The sequence below is a fragment of the Microcebus murinus genome, chromosome 16 (genome assembly GCF_040939455.1).
Source record: "Microcebus murinus isolate Inina chromosome 16, M.murinus_Inina_mat1.0, whole genome shotgun sequence".
In the NCBI taxonomy this organism is placed as follows: domain Eukaryota; kingdom Metazoa; phylum Chordata; class Mammalia; order Primates; family Cheirogaleidae; genus Microcebus; species Microcebus murinus.
Genome location: NC_134119.1, coordinates 57,342,791 through 57,366,513, shown reverse-complemented (window position 1 = coordinate 57,366,513; position 23,723 = coordinate 57,342,791). Strand labels below are relative to the sequence as shown.

General features: G+C 36.8%; 1 protein-coding gene across 6 annotated transcripts in view; it reads right to left on the bottom strand.

Moving 5' to 3' along the window:
* DPY19L3 (dpy-19 like C-mannosyltransferase 3) overlaps positions 1-23,723 on the bottom strand; it is a 67,495-nt gene that overhangs the window by 8,018 nt on the left and 35,754 nt on the right. For 3 of the 6 annotated variants that reach the window (XM_012775186.3, XM_012775188.3, XM_012775189.3), the window contains exons 9-16: positions 22,594-22,725; positions 20,707-20,808; positions 17,718-17,791; positions 17,383-17,541; positions 12,817-12,939; positions 12,312-12,423; positions 11,499-11,555; positions 7,436-7,518 (exon numbers count right to left, since the gene is read on the bottom strand). In XM_012775186.3, the coding sequence (XP_012630640.2) occupies positions 7,436-7,518; positions 11,499-11,555; positions 12,312-12,423; positions 12,817-12,939; positions 17,383-17,541; positions 17,718-17,791; positions 20,707-20,808; positions 22,594-22,725 (842 nt within the window). The remainder of the gene's footprint in view (positions 1-7,435; positions 7,519-11,498; positions 11,556-12,311; positions 12,424-12,816; positions 12,940-17,382; positions 17,542-17,717; positions 17,792-20,706; positions 20,809-22,593; positions 22,726-23,723) is intronic. The other 3 variants (XM_075992968.1, XM_075992967.1, XM_075992969.1) reach the window with 3 other exon arrangements.

Sequence of the window (23,723 nt, the reverse complement as noted above, 5' to 3'; positions counted from 1 at the left end):
TAGCTCCTGAGTCTGAGGCTTCTAGGCTAAAACCCACAACCCTCTCTTGCTATTGTTCCAGAGGGGCTGATTCTAACAAAAAGAACTCGAAAGATTGCCACTTGCTTTTTATATTAAACTTAACTAAAGGGCTTCCCAGAGTAAACTATGACAAACTATTGCCAGAAACTGTTGGTGATCATGAGTCAATTCCAAGGATTTTTGTAAAAAGCATGAAAAAAAAAAAATCACAGACATTACTATAAATTACTTTTATGAACAATTAATAAAAACAAAAGAACATGAAAAGAAGATCCCAAAAGAGCAAGTATCTTATTACTCAATATGAAGATGTAAAATACTCCTGATGTGGAAACAAAAATATTTTACACACTCCCTTTCTTTAGCCTTATTTATGTGCAGTGTAAGGAATACAGGGGACCCTAACCCTAAAGTACAACCTCATTCTCCAGCTACCACCACCCTATGATCCTCCACCTCCCCGTAGGGTGTGGGGGACAATGATGGGCCCAAGGAAAGATTCCTAGAATATGGACAGAGCATGCTTCCTTTCCCCCATGAGAAACAAAGAATCGTAGAAATGGATTTAATGACCATTTTTTGGAAACCCGAGTGTCACCTGCAAGCCGATGAGGGCTTATTTTACTGTGGAGACCACACAGCTCTTCTAGGAGTTCTCGCCAGTGCACACTTTTCTTGAGGCCCAGTAGGACTTACTGCAAGACACATTTATCCTGTCTGTGTTAAGAAAGAGGAATCCACGCCTGTTGGACTGAGCTAAATAAAGGAGATAGTTTTGAGGAGTTTATATGAAATCATTAAAATTCAACATCCTCTGCAGAAGCAGCTCTGGCAGGCTGTTTCCCTCCATGGTTTTGGAGAACAGGGCATGAAACTTGCTCTGCTGCTGAGGTTTCTAAGAGAAGCCTCATCATATTCATACATCCCACCAGGATGTTTTATGTATTCCAACTTCGCGCTAAGACTACAGCATGAATGCCATCCAACTAAGGCCTTTGGATGTCTATGAGCAAGACGTCCTACAACTCAAGTTGTGACATTTACAAATAATTTACTTCTGAAAAATTCAAGATTTTCTTTCTAACAATGACACTCTCATTCATTCGCATTCCAATAAGCTTTCTTAAATGAGGGGGAAAAGAAACAGATAGAATTACAATGAGCATACAAGGAATGACACATAATCTGCATCCCCCCCATGCCAGAGTCTAGACTGTGGATTCCGACAGAACAAAGTTTTGCGTGGCTTGGCTGTACTTGATAGGCTGTCATCGCTCTGACAATCACACCCAGGAACACGAGAACAAACAGATGTTTCCTCTGTCCTTTCTACCAACAGTTGACGGGGGATCTTTGACATTTATCCCACAGGGTCAGAGGAACGGGTGGGTTTAAATGAAAACATGTGAAGGTGCACAGAATTCCTTAGTGAAAGGTTTTACTGAAATTCAGTGTGATTCCATTAACACTTAACACTTATTCTGGGCCTTGCATATTGTGCCGCCTTCATTTGTGGTGTGCCATTACTACTAAAGAGAATAAATATGAACACATATTAATTAAAGAAAGTGCCATCATGTTTATAAGTCAGTCTTCTTTCCTTTTGTGTAATCTCAACTGACAAAGCCATTCCACTGCAAGAAATGATACAATAACGTCACATGTTAATACCAAAAGGTGGCTGTCTTTGGGTCCTCGGAACTAGACAAACATAGAATGCAGAAAGAAACAGAGTCTGGTTTCCACGTCGGGCAGAGCATGAGGCAGAGGCGAGAGCTGACGGGGTGAACAATCCTGGTTTGTATGTTTTACTGCCTAAGCGTGCCAAGCCAGTCTTTCTACACAAAAGACAAGCCCAGCAGCCGAGCTTACAATACCCACTCAAATCACAAGACTTAGCATCACCGTTTTATACCATAGGAATCAGCACCAAGAAGATGCGCAGAGCTGTTTATAAGATGCATTTTATAACGACAGCAGCGACAGGTGACTGACCTTGTTACCTAATCACAGCTAATGACCAAGGTTTCAGCCTGCTTCCTGGACTCTAATCATAATGCCTTGACAAATTACAGAGTTCACAGAGTTATGTCAAACTCCTGACCTGCTCTCGAGGGAGTTACAAAGTTGTTCTTTATCTATTCAAAAAACATTACTGAGGGCCTACTGTGTGCTGGGCTGGCAAACAAGGTTTGATATCCTCTTTTCAAGACGCTCACTAGTTAATATAGCCGGGCTCTCAGCTCTCATGACAGGCAAACACTTCAAAATAAACCAATACTGCAATTAGCCCATCGCATATTTACTAATGCTTACTGTGGGCCTTCTATGCTGGAAACCAAACACAGTCATTAAAAATGCTCTCTCCTCAGTAAGCTCCAAGAGCACTTGAGAGGTTCCTACCTCCTAAGCCCCGACAGGCAGCAGCAGAGTAAGGTGGTATGTCAAATGGCTGCTTAGAGGAATTGAAGGAAAGATGGAATAAAAAAATAAAGACACAGAATAAAAATAAAATATAAAAAATAAAAATAAGACAGAATAAAGCTCATTAAATTGAAAAGATCCTAATGTTTGGCTTTCTTTTCAAAAAATCAGAAAATCTGAAAGAAACATAATCTGTTCAATCTGTTAGTGCAGCACTCCTCTGGATGGTTAACAGTCTTTCACTAAGGCCCTTGGTTTTATTTTAAAGATTTAAAATACAAGTATCCTAATGTCTATATAAATGAATTAGAAATAATAGTTCTTTGAAAACTACTGACCTCTGAAGATAGCAGAGATGATGTTTATTTACTTTATTCTGTTTAACCTGGTTTTAAATGCTAGCTCCATGGCAAATCTGGGCCGTATCACTGCTACTTTAAATATTTAACTTTACCGGTAACATAAATGCAAAAAGTAAAGGTAACAAGCAAAGCGGAACAAAATGAAAAACAATCAATCACACAATTTCCAAACTTTAAAAAAAATCCCTATATGTGTTGTATTTAATAGTTTCTGTGGTAAAATTAGCAGACAAAGGGAGACCAGATTCTTTGTCCTTAACTGAAAATATGCACAATGACAGATAAAATGCTGGGCATTCTTCCTTCACAGATACTTTTGCCTGATACAGTCTGTGGTCTGTATCTAAAATAGCTAATGTGCTTTTAACCATTGAGTGACACTTCTCCATTACAGAAAAACAAAGCAATTTTTACAAATGTATGAACAAATGATGTATAAAATGAAAGGATAATTTGTTTTTATAGCTCTCTGCCAAGCTCCATCGCAGGTTGCCCAACCTGCAAACAATTTGTTCTGTAAGAAATGTCACTACATAATGACAAGGACTCATAGGTCAAATGGATTTACATTATATAATTTAAATGTCACTCCAGGAAGACCTGATGGCATTTTGAACAAATAATCTCATTGATTTTTTAAGCTCTAAGTTTCAACAAGTTAATTACTGTTGAACTAATGGGTAAACTGAGCATTATAATATAATGTGTGAACATTTGCTTTACCTACACTTCAAAAATTTATAGAATTATGCAAATGCTATAAAATGATTCATTAAATATAAAAGAGGTTTGCAGGCATTTAAAATCGGAACTTAGCCTACATCATATTAAAAATATACAGTAACTCTTTCTGCTTTGATTAAATGTGAAAGAAACTTGGTATATTTTTTCAGTCCCACTGAGAATATACCGCATATACACGCTTCATTACTGAAGAGAGACTATTTCTAGTGAAAATCTCCTATAGCCAAGTTGTTAAAATGTCATACCTCAAAATATTCAAATCTGCAGATCTGTCTATCTTAATTGCAAAATGTCAAAGAAAATTTTCAGGAACCAAAAATGAAACATTCAAGGACACAAAGGAACAAGGTATGAAGCACAGATTGCTGTTGCATTTGGCCTTGCTGAAATAAATGTGCTTTCTAATCACACGTGAAACCTATAAAAGTACCACCTGGTTTTTGCTGAAAGCAATACCAGAAGGCAAAAAAAGAACCAACAAACCACCCAGGTTTGTATCCAGGAAACATTATCAGCAAAGAGGGGTAAATATGAATATATGCATTTAAATCTGCTTGAAAAGGAGGCATGCAGCACCTCGGTGCAATGCGGAGAGCAGGCAGCCAGGTGCGCACACAGGCTTGGGGTGTGGGCGGCACGGGGCGGCTGACCTCCCGGCTCTCACAGGGAAGGCAGCTGGGGCTACTACACCCAGGTGGCCTGACTTCAACAAAATGTCCTTGCCATCTAAACTGTTTTTGATTAAAATGTCCAAATAACCTTGTAAAAAAGAAAAATTTAATCCCTAAATATTCTTAGTTTTATACTTAAATCTCCATTCCTTTAAGGAACTAAAGATAGGAAACCATAAAGGAACATTTTCTATTACTAAAACTTAGAACTCTAAAAAAATTGTTCCACTAAACCTTTTAAGCCTCTGAAAATCTTAAAATGGAGTCGAAAGAAAGAACACGGGAGGCAAGAATGAAGACAACGGTGCTGAGATGAAGCTCGACGTTTACCCTAATGAGGAGGCAGTCAATGCACTGCTACCCAACGTTAGCATGTTTACTACACAGCTGGAGCTCAATAAACACCTGCTGAATTGTATTAAGTAAAAAAATTCAGATGTGAAATAAACTTCAAATAGTAAGACTTTAAATGTTTACACAGAAATCTAATCCCTCTGGCATGATGCCTCTCATATTAGTAAGTGTTATCCTAAAGTAATGCCCTTTATTTTCCTTTGAAGGTATCTCTTTAGCCTATAAAAGGTCATAACCAGGCCCCTCAAAAAGAAAAGAAGATAAGTAACTCCCACTGAGGCGATGTCATCTTTCAATTTACCCTCAAAGTGGAGGTGCTCTCAGCAAATGCTCGCATTGTCTGACTCTCCAAGTGGAGGCTGAGTCCCTGGAGCACAACAGCGCTGCCTGAGGCAGGCTGAGGCTTCCCCAGCGTCAAGTTCGTGAAGCAGAGGCTGGGAGATGACGAACAAGCTGCTTCTCCGCACTTGATGTGAGAGTTACCCTGTGCAAAAATGAGGGTCCCCTAGAGCTTCTGCAGGTCACCATTTCTCTAGTTCTGATCACCCCGATGGCAGCCATCCGGTAATGGAGGCTGTGCCCCTGCCCAAGAGACGCTGTCATGTCTGCAGTGACAAAGGACAGACAGCTGGGTGCTTGAGAACAGCACAGACAGAAGACAGGATGGAGGGAACTGAGGCACCCTCCCACCAGCAGCGGGGGCTCCCCACCAGACGCCAGTGGCTGCTTGCAGGTACACTCCACGTACCCTTAAGGCCACGGTCTCCTCTCCAGCACAACTCGCACTTTCTAACATCACGGACACACCGTGACTCAAAGCAATGAAGTGAATGCTGGAGGTCATATTTTATGTTTCAAAAACAGAAGAAATCAGGGAAGGTTAAAAAGAATATTAAGTACATTCACTTGTGTTTGGAATCGAAGACTGAGGACCAGAGCTGATTTAAATGTTGATTTAAACAAACACATTTTATGTCTAAATAGACCCTATTTTGGCATACATTCATCATCACTTAAGCTTATTTCACAAACATGCCAAGCAGCTATTTTTACAAAAACGGTAATTTAGATTAGAAGAATTTTAGAGGAAAAAAAAGGCAAAGTCAGATCACAATGGAACAAATTTTTTGGAACAATACAAATCCTTCAGTTGCTGAGAATTAACAAAAAAGAAGAGCATGTCTCCAAAGGCGCAGCTCAGGGAGAGGGCTGCCGTCAAGAGGAAATCTAGGGACAAAGACATTTCCCCAAAGGGAGCAATAACGGACTAGCACACTATCTTCTTTACATCTGGAGTAACCTCTCACTCACAACTTTTCAGAGCCACGATGTTACTATAAGTCATCTTCTGTGAGAAAAAGCATGACAATAAAGGCACTACAAATAAGTGCGTCCAGTCTAGGGCAGTCGAAGATAAACCTCAGCTCGCTCTGCTAGAATACATTCTGAATCACTACAGTCAATTCTTGAAAGACAGGAGTGGAAATGAGGGGCTTGCATTGTTAACCCAGGCAGATCTGGAAAAGATCTACCCTCTCCAGGATGCTACCAGAACGCGGGTGTCCTGCAGCCTTCCCATGTATAATCTTAGAGACAGAAAACATCAGCCTCATTTTCAGATGCACATGTCATAAATTTCCAGTTGACTATAGTTAAGGCAGAAGTAATTAGCTTTCTTTTATGCGAATAACTCTCTTTTCCTATGTATAATAAATACTGAAGGAATCATTTACTCTATGTAATTGTTTGGCATGGTTTAAAATTAAACAAACAGAGACAAAGCACTGCTTAACACTCTCAGCACTAGAAATATGTGAAAAAATACACTCATTGCATCTAGTCAAACCCAGTCCGACATTGGGACCAAAGCCACATATGTATTTTAGACATAAATCTCTATAAAATCCATGTATTGCACTCAAGAGACCTAAACTATCAAACATTTACCATCTATTAATACCCAGGCAGTGCTAAACTGTACTGGTTAGTAAACATTAGTCATGACCGAGTGCCAATACGGTTACGAAAATTCTAAGTGATGGAGACAACACAGCCAAGGCTTTCAGAATATGTCACACAAGATTTGCAATGTCTATTTGTGTGTGAATAATAACACTGCTGCTTTTTGATTCTAAAGTAGGGAAATACAGTATTACAGGGCATGAGACAGAAAAGTTTATTTTTGTTGGTAGGAGACAGGTTTCATTAACAAAGCTCTGAAATACACGAATTTCATTCTGACGCTGAACGCTGAGGCAGAGCAACAAAGCACAGGAGAAAATAAGAACCAACATCATGCTAAAGCATTATGATGCTCAAGAGAACACAAGCTCTAGTTTTTGTATTTCACATTTTCTCTAGGCTTAGGCTTGGGCAATATGATTAGCTAAAATGAAATCTGCACTAAGCTATTATGACTCTAATTAACTGGAGTTTACAGTACAATTTTAAAATAATTAACAAGGAAAAAATACTTTCAAATGTCAGCATTAATAGAAAACTTGAACAGTATTATGACAAAATAATAAAGATAAATTTGGAAGAGAATATAAAACCATGAGTTTTAACACAGATGATAAATAACATTCTATTGCCGTTTCTGTCAGTGGTTTGAAATTTATTCCTCCACTCTAGTTTCCTCTCCAAATGGGTATTTTCCTTTCTTTGTGGGATATAGTTGGAGAGAATATTTCTTGAATGGAAAAAAGTTATTTCCAAATATAGAGTTTTAAAGAAAAATTTAATAAATGTTTCTTCACAATTAGATTCCGAAACAAAAACCACCCCAAAAAACTAATGAAGTGTATAGCGACTCTTAAAAGGTACTTAGAATTTTAAGGTTAAAAAAAATCCTCTTACTTAATCCAGTTCATCAGCTCCACTGTATCTGGATCATAGAATTCTCTCAACTCGGAGAGTTCATCCATCATTCCTGGCCAGAACTGAAATTAAAAACAAAACAAAACAAAAACAAAATCCACCCCCAGACCCACAACTATCACTAATATTAAATGAAAAAAAAGAGAAACTCCACATAATTTGTGACCTAAATAAACATGGCAACTGGAATATAGAATCCTTCATCTCTGTACTCAACCCTCCTAAGCACAAGGGAGGTAAAGTCTGAAAAAGGACTTTGAAATTATCTTGAGCTGAAGTTAATTAGGACTAAAGGTACTGGCAACTTTATAAATGAGCTTTTATTTTTCTCTAATAAAAACACTATTGCATGTGGTGTTAATATCTAGCAAAACATTATTTTGATATGACAAGAATATCAACCACGTGAAAGCTCACAATGTATCAGGAAAATGTAATTAACTAACATCATACAATCTACCCTTAAAAAGTAGACTGTATACCAGGCGTCCTCAAACTACGGCCTGAGGGCCACATGCAGGCTGCCTAGCACATTTATCCGGCCCTCCGGGTGTTTTTGCTGCCGCAGCCTGTCCTGCTTAGCAGCCGACTTGTCCCAGGCCCACAGTGCGCACTGTCCAACAGTCTGTGGGACAGCGAACTGGTCCCCTGTTTAAAAAGTTTGAGGACCTCTGCTGTACACCATTTTATAGCTGCGAAAATGTATTTGAACACAGAATCTCGTTTTATCCTCACAACAGCCCACAAGTCAGATGACGCAGCAGGCAACATCACCACTGGGATTTACTTTTCATTTTACAAGTACGGAAACTGTGGCTCAGAGAGGTACCTGACTTGACCAGGTCACAAGTAGCAGAGCCATGACTTAGAACCTGGCTCCAAATCCAGCCCCCTTTTAATTGCATAATATTGTGACAGTATTTTTTGTACTAGAAATCTGATCAAATGACATACATTAATTACTGGTAAAATGAGAGAGAATAATATTCAAATGTAGGACTCTCCAGGAAAATCTGATATATTTGACTATACCATTGGTGCCTCCTGGAGAACTTGATTTTCTTAAGGTTATGCAGATAAAATGTAAAATTACACTCTGAACTCACCATTTACCTAACATACAATAACTTAAAGCTATTCACTTCAACAATTAATTAAATTGTAATTGTTTTATCAAATGATGGTTGACTAAGATCTGCTCATATCAACTGCAGTATTCATTTCACATATTGGCATAGAGGACCAACGACAATGTCTCTATGCTTCACTGATGTAGAAAATATGATAATTTTACTTAAGAACTACTAAGTAGAAGCAAAGTAGCACTGATTGGTCTATGGCTGTGTTTTAGCCCTGTCACTTTTGGTTTGGGTCATCTTATCTTTGGCCATTTTTACTGTGTATTCAAATCCTGTCTCCTGGGTGGGTGAATCAGGGAAACTGCTAGGGATGGAAAATCAGGAGTCAGCACTTCTGGTTCTAGCTTTTGGAAGAGATGGGGCAAAATTTACAGATTAAATGACAGCTTTGTAATATTTCAATTATCCATTTTCCCTATTAACTTGAGAATCAATAGAATGCCAACATTTTAATGAAATGGTCTAATTCTTTCAGTATAAAAAATATTTGAAATCTGTGAACTCAATGGATATTAGATATTTTTCTAGTTTGAAAGTTGCTGCTATTAATTCTGAAAATAATAAAATCTAGTGAGAGTTTTGTAGCAAACTTCTTTAACAATGTAAAAATGCTGAATTAACTACATGATGTTTTTACCCATCAGCAGTTTACATGGGATTTCAGCAACCCCAATAAGTCAATCAAGACCAGAGTAATAATTTCATTAAACTCTCAACTTCAGAGTAGAGACCAGTACATGCTTTTCCCTTTTAATAAGATTATCCTAAAGAGAGATACAGCAAAAATGATATCATGAACAAGAAATTTTAAACCCTCATTACAACTGTGATATAAATTCAGGCCTTGAAATGTATGAATTCACATTACTTACAGATAAATCTGTAACAGTTGGAAAACAGATTCAGTTTCAGGGCAACCCCTAAGATATATAACATCTTTATTTTCTCTGTGACTTCATATTTTACAAGTTTTGAGAAGATGAAATATCTAAACTATTGTATACAGTGAAAGCTGAATGCATTAGGATTTCTCCTGAAGTCCTTATACCAAGAGAGGCTAGGCCAACAGTCTTTCAGAGGATTCTTTAGAATATTACCTCTCAGAAAAAATCTACAAGAATTTCCAGGAAATGATGACTTTTTCAGTGATCTCACTGGTTCTTCTATAGCACTGGTTTTCAAGAGGAGTGGGGGGAAAGATTTTGCCCTTCCCACCCCAGAGGATGTTTGGCAATGTCTGGAGACATCTTAGGTTGTCACAACTAGGGGAGATGGAGGTGCTATCAATATCTAGTGGGTAGGAAGTAAGGGTGCTGTTAAACATAGTATAATGCACAGGACAGCCCTCTATGACAAAGAATTGTCTGGCCAAAATGTCAACAGTGTCACTGTTGAGAAACCCTGTTAACACTACAGGAGGGGTTTCTTAAACTTTATGGGTACATCACCTGATGGGCTGGCTGAACTCCACTCCCAGGGTCTAGAGTGGGACTCAAACACCTGTATTTCTAACGAGCTCCCAGGTGATGCTGATGCAGCTTGTCTGGGGACCGCACCTGAAGCTGCTCTATAATATAGTTCATTTCTTTTACAGAGTCCTTCCTCAATTTTACTAAGAGTGAGGGACCTTGGTCCCCAAATAGCTTTTAAAAAAATTAATAAAGTTTCAATGAACAGCTAGGACATAAAAGAATGGAGACTGCATGCGTGCAGGCAGTGGAAAAGATTGTTACAATCTGCGTGTGTCTTCAGTGGTGGGACAAGAACGATGAAGTTTTAATCCTCAAAATCACTGTGTACAGGTGAAGTTACCTGATTCCTCATTAGCAGATACTCTGTTTAAAATCCTTAATTGTTGCTCCCCCCATGTTTTTAGTAAGTTTCACTTATTTACATTAGACCAATAAAACTTCCAAAGGCAGGGAGGCAGAAATCCATTTCTGTGTTTTCCAACATTTAGGAGTTAGCGCAGAGCTCTGCCCATGATAGTAAATGTTTTGATATATAGGAACATGATAGAATGTGATTTTTTTTTTTGGAAATACTTATAGTGTTTATCAAATTGTTTTCTTTAGCCTAAAACCTTCGGTTTGCAAAATTTTACATGAAAATATAAACAAAGAAAACCAAAATCGGAACTGCTTCAGCTGATCCTCTCTCTGGGTGGGAACCTTTACCACCCTTCAAAATCAGGGGCTCTTTACAGTAAAGTCTGAAATCCATTGTTCTAACTTACAATAAAATTTGATGAGAAATAAATCTAAACTTAAATAATATGTAAAAGTTTTTAAAAAGAGAAGGCAAGAACTCAATTGGGTAAAAGAATCTGTGCTAGCGGCCCAGGTGACATAATTCAAGCCTTAAATCCCAAAGATGTGGTCAACTTGATCAATAATCATCTCTGCTAGGAAGTTCTCAGATTTGAAGCAGAGTTAATGTTATTTCAGATATCAGTCAACTGAGAATATGAAAAATTCCATTACTTCCTATTGAAACTGAAGAACACATAAAAAGGCCTAGATTAAGTAAGATACATTTATTAATAAAAATCTCTTGCTCTATATCAATTAGGTAATGGGAAAACAATTGTCCTACTTTATTCATTTCAAAATAGGTCTGAAAACATCTTATTTTCAGAATTTGCATCAGCTGAACAGTAAGAATCAAAAACCAAAATTAGAATGACTAAATGCTATACTAGTTTTTGTTATATTTTACTCGTTTTCCTTGTTTGTTATGTTTTTACTTGTTCTCCTATCAATGCCAATTGCAGTAAGAAGCTAACGAGATATTTATAACCTCCACAAACCACTATTTTGCCAAATAATGCACAAGATACATTGAGTCAAACCAATTATTCTGCTAAACAGATTAATGACAAGAATGAGGAAAATCCATCTTACCTTATAGCACAGATACAGCAGTATTAATATTGGTACTGAATATCGCATTATACATATCTATATAAGAAAGACACCATTTAGATTACAAGTATTTTGAACACTTTTTTTTTAAAAAGAGATGGAGTATCTTGCTATGTTGCCTAGGTTAGTTCCAGGCCAACCTAGGCAACATAGCAAGACTCGCCCTGCCAAGTAGCTGTGCCTACAGGCCTGCACCATCGTGCCCGGCTTTTTTTAATGGTTTTGCTTTGTAAATATATGCCGCCTTGTTTTTTTTAAACAACAGAAATATAATTTAGTGGAGCACAAGTCTCCAAATACCCAACACAACTGAGTCAATATAAGGGTTCTAATCATTCATAAGATATTGGTAGCTTCTACCATATTGCCACCTAGTGAACTTACAGGGCAGAACAATCCAAAACTGTACTTCTAAGCTATTGAACATTATCATCTATTTTTAATTATTTTTAGAAAAATACATTATAATAACAGTTAGAATTCAGATAAGGGGATTATTGGTAATTTTTAATTTACCTTTTTGTGCTTTTTAAAATATTTCCAAATTCTATATATATATAATGAACATAATCTAAACTGTAGTCTGGAAAAAAAAATGTGATTTTTAAAAATAAAATTATTTACAAAATAATTCCTTATAAAATCTGAATGCACCCATGACCTATTTTTAGCTTCAAATTTTAGTATCCATTTTATATGACTGATGTATGGGCAACTACTGACAAAAAAGAACTGGTATGGAAGAAATACTAAAAATCATAACAAGTAAATGAAAAAAGGGACAGCACTGACCCTCTTGGGGTTACAAAGACGGACTGACTTCAGAAGTAACCCCCATATTTCAGGGCTGCATAAGCCGAACGATGCAAAGACGCACATGTGCGACGTCCAGAGGTACTTCATTCTGTAAAACAGGAAGTTTTCACAGAAGTCAACAAAGGACTAGTTGTGCATAAACCTGGAGCCTGAGATACCTGTAAAGGGAGCTTTACAGTCTAGGACAGTAAAATCTCACATAAACCACACAGACACCATTTGCTCAGGGGTCAGTTATTAATTCCCTTGTCTTCTGAGAACTATCACATAAGTAAAACATAGATGACTGTTTGTAATTAAGAAAAAACTGATTATTAGTAAAAATTTGTACTGGGAGAAGACAGAATATCATGACAATTTTATGGGAACCTTAATCATAAATGAAGATGCTTGTTGGTTTCCAGATTACACTGCTAAGTAACGTCAAGTAAACAATGGTCAAATTAAAAATTAAATTAAAGAAATAGATAAGACAAAATACCTCATTGTACTCAAGGCCAAGAATCCAAACAGAATGGTATGTATCAAGTTATAGGCAGTTTCTGGTTTCAGGTTAACTGTACATTTTCCCATTTTATCCATGGATTGCTGATTTGTAGAATCACTGAATAAAATAGCAAATACACAAAATTAAAGTTGGAAAAAATTTACCTTAGTTAAATCTTTTTATTTTTGAGACAGGGTCTCACTTTGTTGCCCAGGCTAGAGTGAGTGCCGTGGTGTCAGCCTAGCTCACAGCAACCTCCAACTCCTGGGCTCAAGCAATCCTTCTGCCTCAGCCTCCCAAAGTAGCTGGGACTACAGGCATGCGCCACCATGCCTGGCTAATTTTTTCTATATATATTAGTTGGCCAATTAATTTTTTTCTATTTAAAGTAGAGACGGGGTCTTGCTCTTGCTCAGGCTGGTTTCAAACTCCTGACCTCGAGCAATCTGCCCGCCTCGGCCTCCCAGAGTGCTAGGATTACAGGCCTGAGCCACCGTGCCCAGCCTACCTTAGTTAAATCTTAAAGAATAAGATATAAGAAACTTATGTCTTTATATATTTAGAAATGTATTTTTTCCCAAGATGAAATATATTAGTACTGATCAAATTTGAATATCTGAAGCTAAAAGTGTCACAGTATAAATGCATTAGTAATTAGAAAGCTAAAATTTCACAGTAGCCTTCAATTTAAGTAAAAACTTAAAATGCATCAATTCTTTAAAAGACAATAGCAAAAAAAATCCTTTGGAATCACTGAAACTGGAAGAGATATTTAAAGATGTTTTATCGGTTATTACCAGTATTTTAAAAATGTTTACAAATAAGTAAAAGCAAAAATATATCCAAAAATTTGGGAGCAATTTTATGAACCCTAAATCACATTTTTAACCTATCAATAACTCATGATCTATTTCCAAGATAACTCATGATGTATTTCCAAGAGATGACTTCTATCAAATATAGCTACATTAACATTATCACACCAATAAAATTAACTTTAATTCTTTAACTTACTTAATACCCAGTTTATGTTCTGTTTTCCCTGTTTTTAGCAACTTTTTTTCTTTGAATGCGGATACGAAGATTATGTATTGCATTTCACTGATATATCTCTTTAAATATCTTTTGATCTATAAAAGTATCCCCCCTTTAAAAAAAAAGGCCATTTGTTGAAGAAAATATATTACATTTGGCAGTCAGATCAATGTAAGAAAAATAAAAGAAAAAATAAAATTTTTTTATTAATAAAAATAAAATTTTAAAATACTAAAAAAAGAAAAAAAAGAAAATATATTAACATTTGTCCTATAACTCTTCCCATCTCCTGTATTTAGCTTATGTGGTGTTTAATACATTCTCTATTTCCATATTTCTTGTAAACTTGTAGTTAGATCTACAGGTTTGTTAGAGTCAAGTTCATTTTGTTTTGGCACGAACTCCTCACAAGGTCATGATGTATAGTATCCTCCCTTATCTGTGGTTTGTTTCCCTTTTGGTGGTTTCAGTTACTGCGGAAATTGCTGTCTGAAAACATTAAATGGAAAATTCCCAAAATAAACGATTCATAAGTTTTGAGTTGTGTTTCATGTGATGAAATCTTTTGCTGTCCCTCTCTGTCCTGCCTGAGACATAAATCATCCCTTTGTCCAGTGTATCCACACTGTACATGCTACCCATCCATTAGTCACTTAGTAGCAGATCAACTGTCACGGCATTGCTTGTGTTCGAGTAACCCTTATTTTACTTAATAATGGCCCCAAAGTACAAGAGTAGTGATGCTCGCATACTGTTATAATTGTTCTATTATTAGCTATTGTTGTTTGTCTCTTACTGTGCCTAATTTAGAAATTATACTTTATCATAGGTATGTACGTATAGGAAAAAACACAGTAGTGTGTAGGGTCAAACTACCCAGTTTCAGGCATCCACTCGGGGTCTTGAAATGTATCCCCCACGAAAAGGGGGGCCTACTGAATGCATCACATTGGGAGGCACAAACCGGCTGTCTCCACTTAAGTGATGTTAAGATTGATGAGTGAGTTTAGATGTCACACAATTTGTTGTTGAGGGAAAAGAAAGCAGTGCGGGCTGCCAGTTTAAAATAAAAATAAAACTTTCATGAAGGTCCTACTGATCCTTCATGCATATCCAATAGAACTGGATCTGTATAATGCTTCCCCATATAACTAGAGAGATTTTGCTTCCTAGAAATCCTCTTTTCACTACTGTAGCTACACAGGAAAAGTAAAGTGATATTCTAAGAGAGTTTTCACCATTGGTAGTAATCTTTACTTAAATGTTAAAATTACAACCCAAATATTGGCTTCTATATTGATACTAAAAGGTTACTCCAGACAAGGAGAACATATGCGCTTATCTTCCCTTGATACCTGGGAGAATTCTGCAACACCTCCCCCAATACCCCAGCCAAGCTGGAAGGCTCTTATTAATCCCATGAATATAGAACACCGTGCCCTTTCAGCTATAGCCTTCACGCTAATGCAGATGTGTTGTGAGTGTAATAGTATCTCCTCCCTAGTACTAAAAAGGTAGAAAAGCTTTAAGTACTTGGCATTGATAAAATACCCTTCAGGTTACTTAAAAGTTAATGCATGCTAAGATTACAGTCATGTGCCACATAACGACATTTCAGTCAACGAAAGACTGCATAGTTGACAGTGGTCCCATGAGATTATAAAGAAGGTGAAAAATTCCTATCACTTAGTGACACTGTAAAATTGTAGCGCAATTATGTTATTTTTAAATAAAATTAGTGTAGCCTAAGTGTACAGTGTTTAAAAAGTCTACAATAGTGTACTGGAATGTCCTAGGCCTTCACATTCACTCACCACTCACTGACTCACCCAGAGCAACTTCCAGTCCTACAAGCTCCATTCAGGGTAAGGGCCCTATACAGGCATACCTTTTTAAATCTTTTATACCATATTTTTACTATGCCTTTTAAATGTTTAGATGCATAAATACTTACCATTGTGTTAGAACTGCCTACAGTATTTCATACAGTGATATGCTGTCCAGCGTTGCTGCCTAGGAGCAGCAGGCTATGGCACATAGCCTAGGTGTGTAGTAGGCTATATCTAGGTTTGTGTAAGTATATGCTATGATGTTTATACAACGACAAAATTACCTAACGATGCAATTCTCAGAACATATCCCCACCATTAAGTAACGCATCACTGTACAATGATCCTTTAATTACTTTAACGCAGTGCTTTTCCTCTTATGAGTCCTAATATCCCTACCTGGTAGATGAGGATGCTCTAAAATCTTTATCTATGATCATATACCAAATCAGCTCCAGAGACGGCTCACAGATTCACACTGAGCATGGCAGACACTGTCAAAAGGTACTGAAGGCCAACTGCACTTCCTGCTTTGTATGCAGTCTAGAGTCCTGTTGAAAACCTGGTGTCTGGAATAATATTAAATTACACTGTCTAAAATAATTTCCATCTATTTTCACAGGACTAAATTTTATCTTGGGCAAGGTATAAAAAAGAACACATCTGAAAGATACTAAACTATAGTCAATGAAATATTTTCATGGTTCAATGTTGCTTCATTCTTGATAATCATAAAACACCTCAACTGATCTGGGCTCATTTTAACGACACCTCTCTTGTGGCTGTGAATCATACTTTACCCAGCACCTTAATTGGCTAGGTAACTATGGAGAGAAAGGGCTTCCTTGTGAGCTTCATTAAGCTTTCACAAATGACAGTAGCTTCATCTTCTTCCACTTAATTTTCTTTCAATTTAACACAAGTAGTAAATGCAAACCCCCTAGCAGCTTGATAGACAGGTATTCGGGAAGTTTTTAAAAAGGCTTTATATCCCTGATTTTTTTCTTTCAGTAGTCTAGTAGACATGCAAAGTTTTAAAAAACTGGCAATTATTGCTTAAAAATTTTAGTAGACATTAATAATTATGGTCTACTCCAACTTTATGAGCCCTGAAATAAGATGCAAGAAAACAAATGAACAATAATTAAGTCTTGATATGTCATAAGAAATTTTAAAAAGCAGCTAGACGAAGAAGGTAGAAAAACACACGAAATAAGGGAAACAAAATAGCAACTTATGAGTCAATAGTAATAATAATAGCTAATGAGAACTTATATCTACAAAATATGATAAGCATGAAGACATTATTTTAAGTACTTTATATTATTTTAACTTCTTTATTTCTCATGAAGCCCTATAGTCTAAGTACTTCTAGTATTCCCACTCTACAGACAAGGAAATGGAAATATTGAAAGGTTATATAACTGACTCAATGATCACTTTGTTCTTAAGTGTGCAAGCTAAGCGCACTGTGAAGCTAAGACTTAAGACTAGACGAGTATGCACTGTGACCTTTACTCTTTGCTATCTCTTAGCTATGGAAAGTGGAGTCCATGCCAAACCAGATGTTTCCCCTTTAGGTAAATAATACTACTCTACACTGTGTCTGATATTCTGATTTTCAATTGAGCAATTTTTCTGCAACACGTAACAAATTCATTAAAGCAAAGTGTTAGAGTTCTGAAATATGCCATACCTGAGATTATGAAAAGCAACAACTAATGCTGCAATCACTGTGATGGACAGTACAAATATGTAAGCATAAAAAAGCAGAGTATATGAAAGCCTTTCAAATGTATTAAAAGGCAGAAGGCCAAAAGCTTCTTCACACAGATAGAGATTTGCATCAAAATCCCTAGGGAACAAATGGAAAGCAAAGCATTAAATTCAATATAAGGCAAAGAAACTAAATTACACTTTTCCTTTAAATGAGTCTACAATTAATAGTCTAGGCATAATGATGCCTGAAGTTTTAAAGTCCCTGCTGATTTAAAATAAAACAGCAAACACAGATTTTCAATACAGTCATACCTTGTTGCTCCAAGCCCAAATTTTGCCTTCAGAAATTTAAATATGTGTTCGTCTGACTTCAGGTTAAGAATTTTCTATTGGGGAGAGAGAAAAAAATTGCTATTGGTGTCTTAGGCATGGTTTCCTGATAATTTCCCATTGAATATGGATATTCAGTGTCCAATTTCATAGGAGAGTGTGCGTGTATAAAATTAGTAATGTTCACAGTAGTTTTCAGAACTGAGGAATTCTAAAGCAGGAAATTTCAAATTCCCTCCTCTCCCTCCCTGCCCCCCCCATCTTAGCATAATCCTTTATTCAAAAAACATCTTATACATAAGTTAAATATGCAAAATAGATAAAGGATGAGCTTTTTTGGTTTCAAGGAGAGGGAGAAGGCTGAAGCACAGTAAATACAATTTTTTAGACCAGATAACCAATAATAGGACAATCTGAAACCTCAAACAGATACATAGCCCACAAAGCCTGTTTTGCTTTGGGGTTTTTGATCTGCAGATAGAACTGATGCTAAGACTTATTCACGAAAACAAAATTCAAGACAGTAGTAACCCTCAAGGGGTGAACAGACAAATGTCAGTGTTTATCATTAGTGATTACTATTTTAATTTCCAATATTTTTATTTTTAATTTATAGCTTACAAAAATCCACATAAGATAAATGGTGAAGAAATTGCATCAGCAGAAAATCAAAGACAGGGAAAAAAATAAGATGAGGCCAGAATTGAAGTTAGTATGCAAAATATATTCATTAGAGATGAGCTACAAACACGGTCTCATGCTCTAGTAAATGCAAAGAGGGAGACAAATGCACGTATGTCACTCACAGGGTCTTAAGAGTAAACAAACCAGGTGCTCAGAAGAGAGCCCAACAGCCCTAGAACTGAGGCTCAAGAGAAATTTTTCCCATGGGTACAGTAAAAATAGCAAGGAGTTTCAAAGACCATTTTTTTCTAATTCCTCTTATTGTAGGTCACTGACAAAATACCAAGTGCAATTCAATATAGATGTTACTCTTGGGGAGTCAAAAACCGGTGGTCCAGGGATGCAGCTTTCTGTTGGATTAAAGCAAGAACAGATGAACTACATCTCTCTCAGCCAGTCTTCCAGAAATGCTGATTGTTCTGCTCAAATAAGCTTTTGATAAGTACTGAACTGTACAGAGTTTAAGAACACAGTAACGAGGACCTGGAATAAGGTGTTTAACATGGCTGGCTGAGTGAAGAGTTTTTTTTTTCTTTGACAGTCAACAGACAGGAGCAAGGGCCACCATTCTCTTATGGAGAAGGAACCGGTTTTGCAAAGGTCTCTTTTCCCGGAGACCAGCCTCCAGGGGCAAAATTATCCGAAGAAATCACGGTAGTTTTGCTCTAACATAAAAACAAAGAGGATGTCATGGTCCAAGAACTATATACTTCTAGTATATAGTTATATTATATTTTATAAATATAACTATATATTTTATAAATATATTTATAAAATAAAATAGAATAAGTAAAATAAAATGTAAAAAATAAAGCATGTTAAACTAAGCAGAGCCCCATGGGCACTTAAAAAATCGTAGCAAAGCACCTCCTGGACATAGAACAAAGGGATGCCTAAGTTACTAAATGTGTCATTCTGCTGTTAGGGCAGTTAATTGTAAGTCAGTTAAATGTTGGGGAACAGCTACCCAAAATAAGCTCAACTCCTCTTTTTAGCAGACATTAGATAGTGAGGCCAGTTTATTTATTAACTGAACCCAATAAATATCATGTCACTTTTTTTTTTTTTTTTTGAGACAGAGTCTCACTTTGTTGCTCAGGCTAGAGTGAGTGTCGTGGCGTCAACCTAATTCACAGCAACCTAAATCTCCTGGGTTCAAGCGATCCTCCTGCCTCAGCCTCCTGGGTAGCTGGGACTACAGACATGTGCCACCATGCTCGGCTAAGTTTTTGTATATATATTTTTAGTTGGTCAATTAATTTCTTTCTATTTTTAGTTGAGACGGGGTCTCGCTCAGGCTGGTTTCGAACTTCTGACCTTGAGCGATCCACCTGCCTTGGCCTCCTAGAGTGCTAGGATTATAGGTGTGAGCCACCACGCCCAGCCTCATGTCATTTTTTATTTAGTACCATAGTGTAGAAAACCATGTGCACACTATGATACTAAATAGAATTTTTTAAATTTATAGAAATATTTGTTTAATGATTTTAAATTGAGCTTTTAAAAATTTAATAACTTAAAAGGTAAGTGCATTCAAGGTATTAATAGAACATTTAGATAGACTGAATAGAAATCAATGACTAAAAACAACAAAATAATTCTTGTTACTAAGACAAAGTTAAAACTGAGCCTTTTAAAGTAAAACTGGTAACTCTTCAGTAATTCCAATACACTTTATAAAGCAAGAATTTAATTATTTGAAATTGAAAGTTTCAAAAAAGCCGGGTGTAGTGATGCGTGCTCGTAGTCAGGAGGCTGAGGAAGGAGGATTGCTTGAGCCCCGGAGTTTGAGGCTAGCCTGGGCAGCACAGCAAGACCCTGTCTCTAAAACAATTTTTTTTTTTTTTTTTTTTTTTTTTTTTTGAGACAGAGTCTCGCTTTGTTGCCCAGGCTAGAGTGAGTGCCGTGGCATCAGCCTAGCTCACAGCAACCTCAAACTCCTGGGCTTGAGTGATCCTTCTGCCTCAGCCTCCCGAGTAGCTGGGACTACAGGCATGCGCCACCATGCCCGGCTAATTTTTTTTTTTTTTATATATATATATCAGTTGGCCAATTAATTTCTTTCTATTTATAGTAGAGACGGGGTCTCGCTCTTGCTCAGGCTGGTTTTGAACTCCTGACCTTGAGCAATCCGCCCGCCTCGGCCTCCCAAGAGCTAGGATTACAGGCGTGAGCCACAGCGCCCGGCCTCTAAAACAATTTTTTAAAAAAAGAAAGTTTCAAGAATTATCTCTAATGCCATAAGCAAATTTAAAAACACATTAAATATACCATTTTATTAACTTACCTTAATTACGTTGTTGAGAAAAAGTGTCAAACATAAAACCACAAATAAATGTAATAAAAGTTTCCCAAGCCTATCAAGGAAGCTTCCAGTTTTCAGATTTTTCTGGAAATTAAAAGACCTGTGTTTTAATTCTTAAATTTTAATACAACTTCATAACACTGGTGATGAGATTAAGAATTTAAAACACTGGATCATGCAACATAAAGGGAAAATATATGTGGAAAAGATAACCTACTAATCTTTATGGGGTTTCATTGTCTTAATATTTATAACTTTCTAATAGTAAATGAATCCTTTAAAAATGAGCTCCATAAGGAGAGAAAATGTGAGCTAATCTTTTTTCTCTTTGAGACCTTCAAAATCAGAGGGTTTTTTTGTTTGTTTTTAAAACCCTTGTAAACCAGAGTTTGGGGGTCTGCCACTTGGAAGGTACTCAGATATGCTGACTGAATAAATCATTACATCATTTATCCTTTAATTCATATATCAGAGGCATAGCTATAACTCAATTTTAAAAAGCCCTATTAAAAAAATTAATTGTGCTCTTTGATAAATAATAGGTTCTTATAATCTTCAGATAACATTGTCAAATATAAAGTCTAAAGAGTTGGAATATCTAGAGTGATATTTATAACTAAGGTTAAACGAATGAATGAGAACTGCTACTTTTGATAGTCAACTAAAAGCCTGGTTTTAAAAAATCTTTGTTAACCACTTAAATACGAGCGTCGACTATAGCCGACAGCCACATATGAACGCGCACAGTGACTTTAGCCGACAGCCATGATATGAAGGTGCACAACTAAGTGTCGACTTTAGCCGACAGCCATGATATGACTTTTATAATTTTTCATTTATCACAATAAAATTGTGAACATTTAAAAATAATGTAATGAAAATATATATGTATATGTTACCTATTCTGATTTACATTTCAAGTAAAGCTACCTGTAAAGTAAAACAAGCTTTCAGTGCTTTCAAGCTTTCCTCATCACACAAAAGAGCAAAACGGATGTGTTGTCAATGCACAGCACAAACTATTGTGCAGACTATGAGTGCTGGCTGTGGGCAAGGTTTGGTGGCCAGTGAGCGCTGTACCAAAGTGGTTAAGGTTTGTCCATAGCAATTCTCACTTAAAAGAGTAAACAGTAAGAAAAAAGATTTATTTTTCTCAAAGTAGAAAACGAAATGGCTTCTTGATAGACATGTTTAGAGCATATGAGAAAGAAAATAGGCTTTGTTACAATTTTACGCAAAACCAAATGACTTTTAAACCCCATGTAAATTTAAGAAATTTAATTACATAACAAAGCCACAAGATCAGGTTGATATTTTCAAGCATGATTTTACACTATGGGAAAGGTTCCATTATTTCTAAAGGTATTTACATTCTCAAAATTCTCAAAATAGAGTTAATTTTAATTCACTGAAAAATCAGCAACATAATATGGAGGGACCAGGAAAAGAGTAGTGTTACTAAATCAAACAACAATCAGGTGTCTGTGTGCCAACCTGACAGACTGTGATGAACACTCCCGTGAGCAACGGAATCTCCTCACTCTTGAGCTCATGTGCACACAAAAGCGAAAAACTTTTCTCTTTCGTTTCAACTTTAAATCAATGACATTCAACTAAGTGTCTATGGCTAATCCCTGAAATGAATTAAGATGCCAATTCTTTAAGAAATAATTGTCAAAGGGCTGGCAGATGATCTCAGGGGGCTCAAAAATACTACAACATGCAGTTAAAAAAACAAACAATGCCACTCACGCTTTTAGTGGGAATCGGGTTATAAATTTTCTTTTGCATGCTGTATGAAAATAAGGTCCAACAAACCGCACAATGAAAAAAAAAGGTTTACTTTAATAAAGAACAAAAGAGTCCTACCTGAAGTTTTCTTGCAATTAATACTGAAAGGTTAAAACTGATAAGCAAGGATCCAAGAATCATGGAATTAAAAAACTGAAGAACGCAGACCAGAAGTAAACTTGTTATCTGTATGCCATACAGCCACGTTGCCTGCAACAGCCAAAGGGGAGATGGTTAAACAGATCTTATCAAGAGACACCGCATGCTGACATGTCGGTCATCAGGTGGGTACATCCCAGGTTACAAATAATGCAGAAAACACACTTAGCTTCAAGAAACACCATCTAAAAAAGGAAACTAAAGCATATACATACCATTTATTTACCTTTTAAGGACAGACACTTACAATCTTGTAATATTAATTAAAGAGCAAAAGAAGGAGCAGAAGCAAACAATGGTACAAATGTATTCTGGGAGTTGGCAAGTGCCATTTGTGATCTCCGGTTTTAAATTCTCTCACAGTTACTGTTTACAGCCGACACTAAGCACTCTGTGCATTACATTATTTCCTAGTTTTCCATACTATCCACGTCAGGACTGTATATTGCTTCATTTTGTCTGCGTGTGTGTGCCTAGCCCCCCCCCCCGGCTGGAGTGAAGGCTCCTCCTGCTCCGAGGCACTCACAGCTTCACAGCAGGCAGCGCAGCTCAGTGGTCGGAACAGGAGCCCTGGCGTCAGCAGCGCCTACACTGTACAGTCCTGATTCTGGGATAAACCAGCTGTGTGACTTTAATGTGCCGGAAATGGCTCATCTGTAAAGACAGACAGTTCTGCCTTCCTCGCAGAGTTGCGGCAGGGGCTGCCGGAAGACTCGGACGTGTAACGTACGGAAATGCCTGGCACATAGTAAGCACTCATTAAGGACAGCTTTGATGCAATAAAAACTGTTGACAGGCTGACACTGAAGGAACCCAAATGCAACCGACTTAAAAACAAAAAACACGCCACAAAGAAAAACAAAAGACAGCCCCTGATAAAGATACTTGATACTTTTTCTGTTAGTTTTCTTATTCTCTTTCAAATTAGACAACTCCATATTCATATGGCATATAAAAAAACACTAGTTTTATTCAGCAGCAAATCAGACTTTCCCCATGGTTTTGTTCTCTTAACCTCAAGGGAGACAAACCTACATCAAGCATTGAAA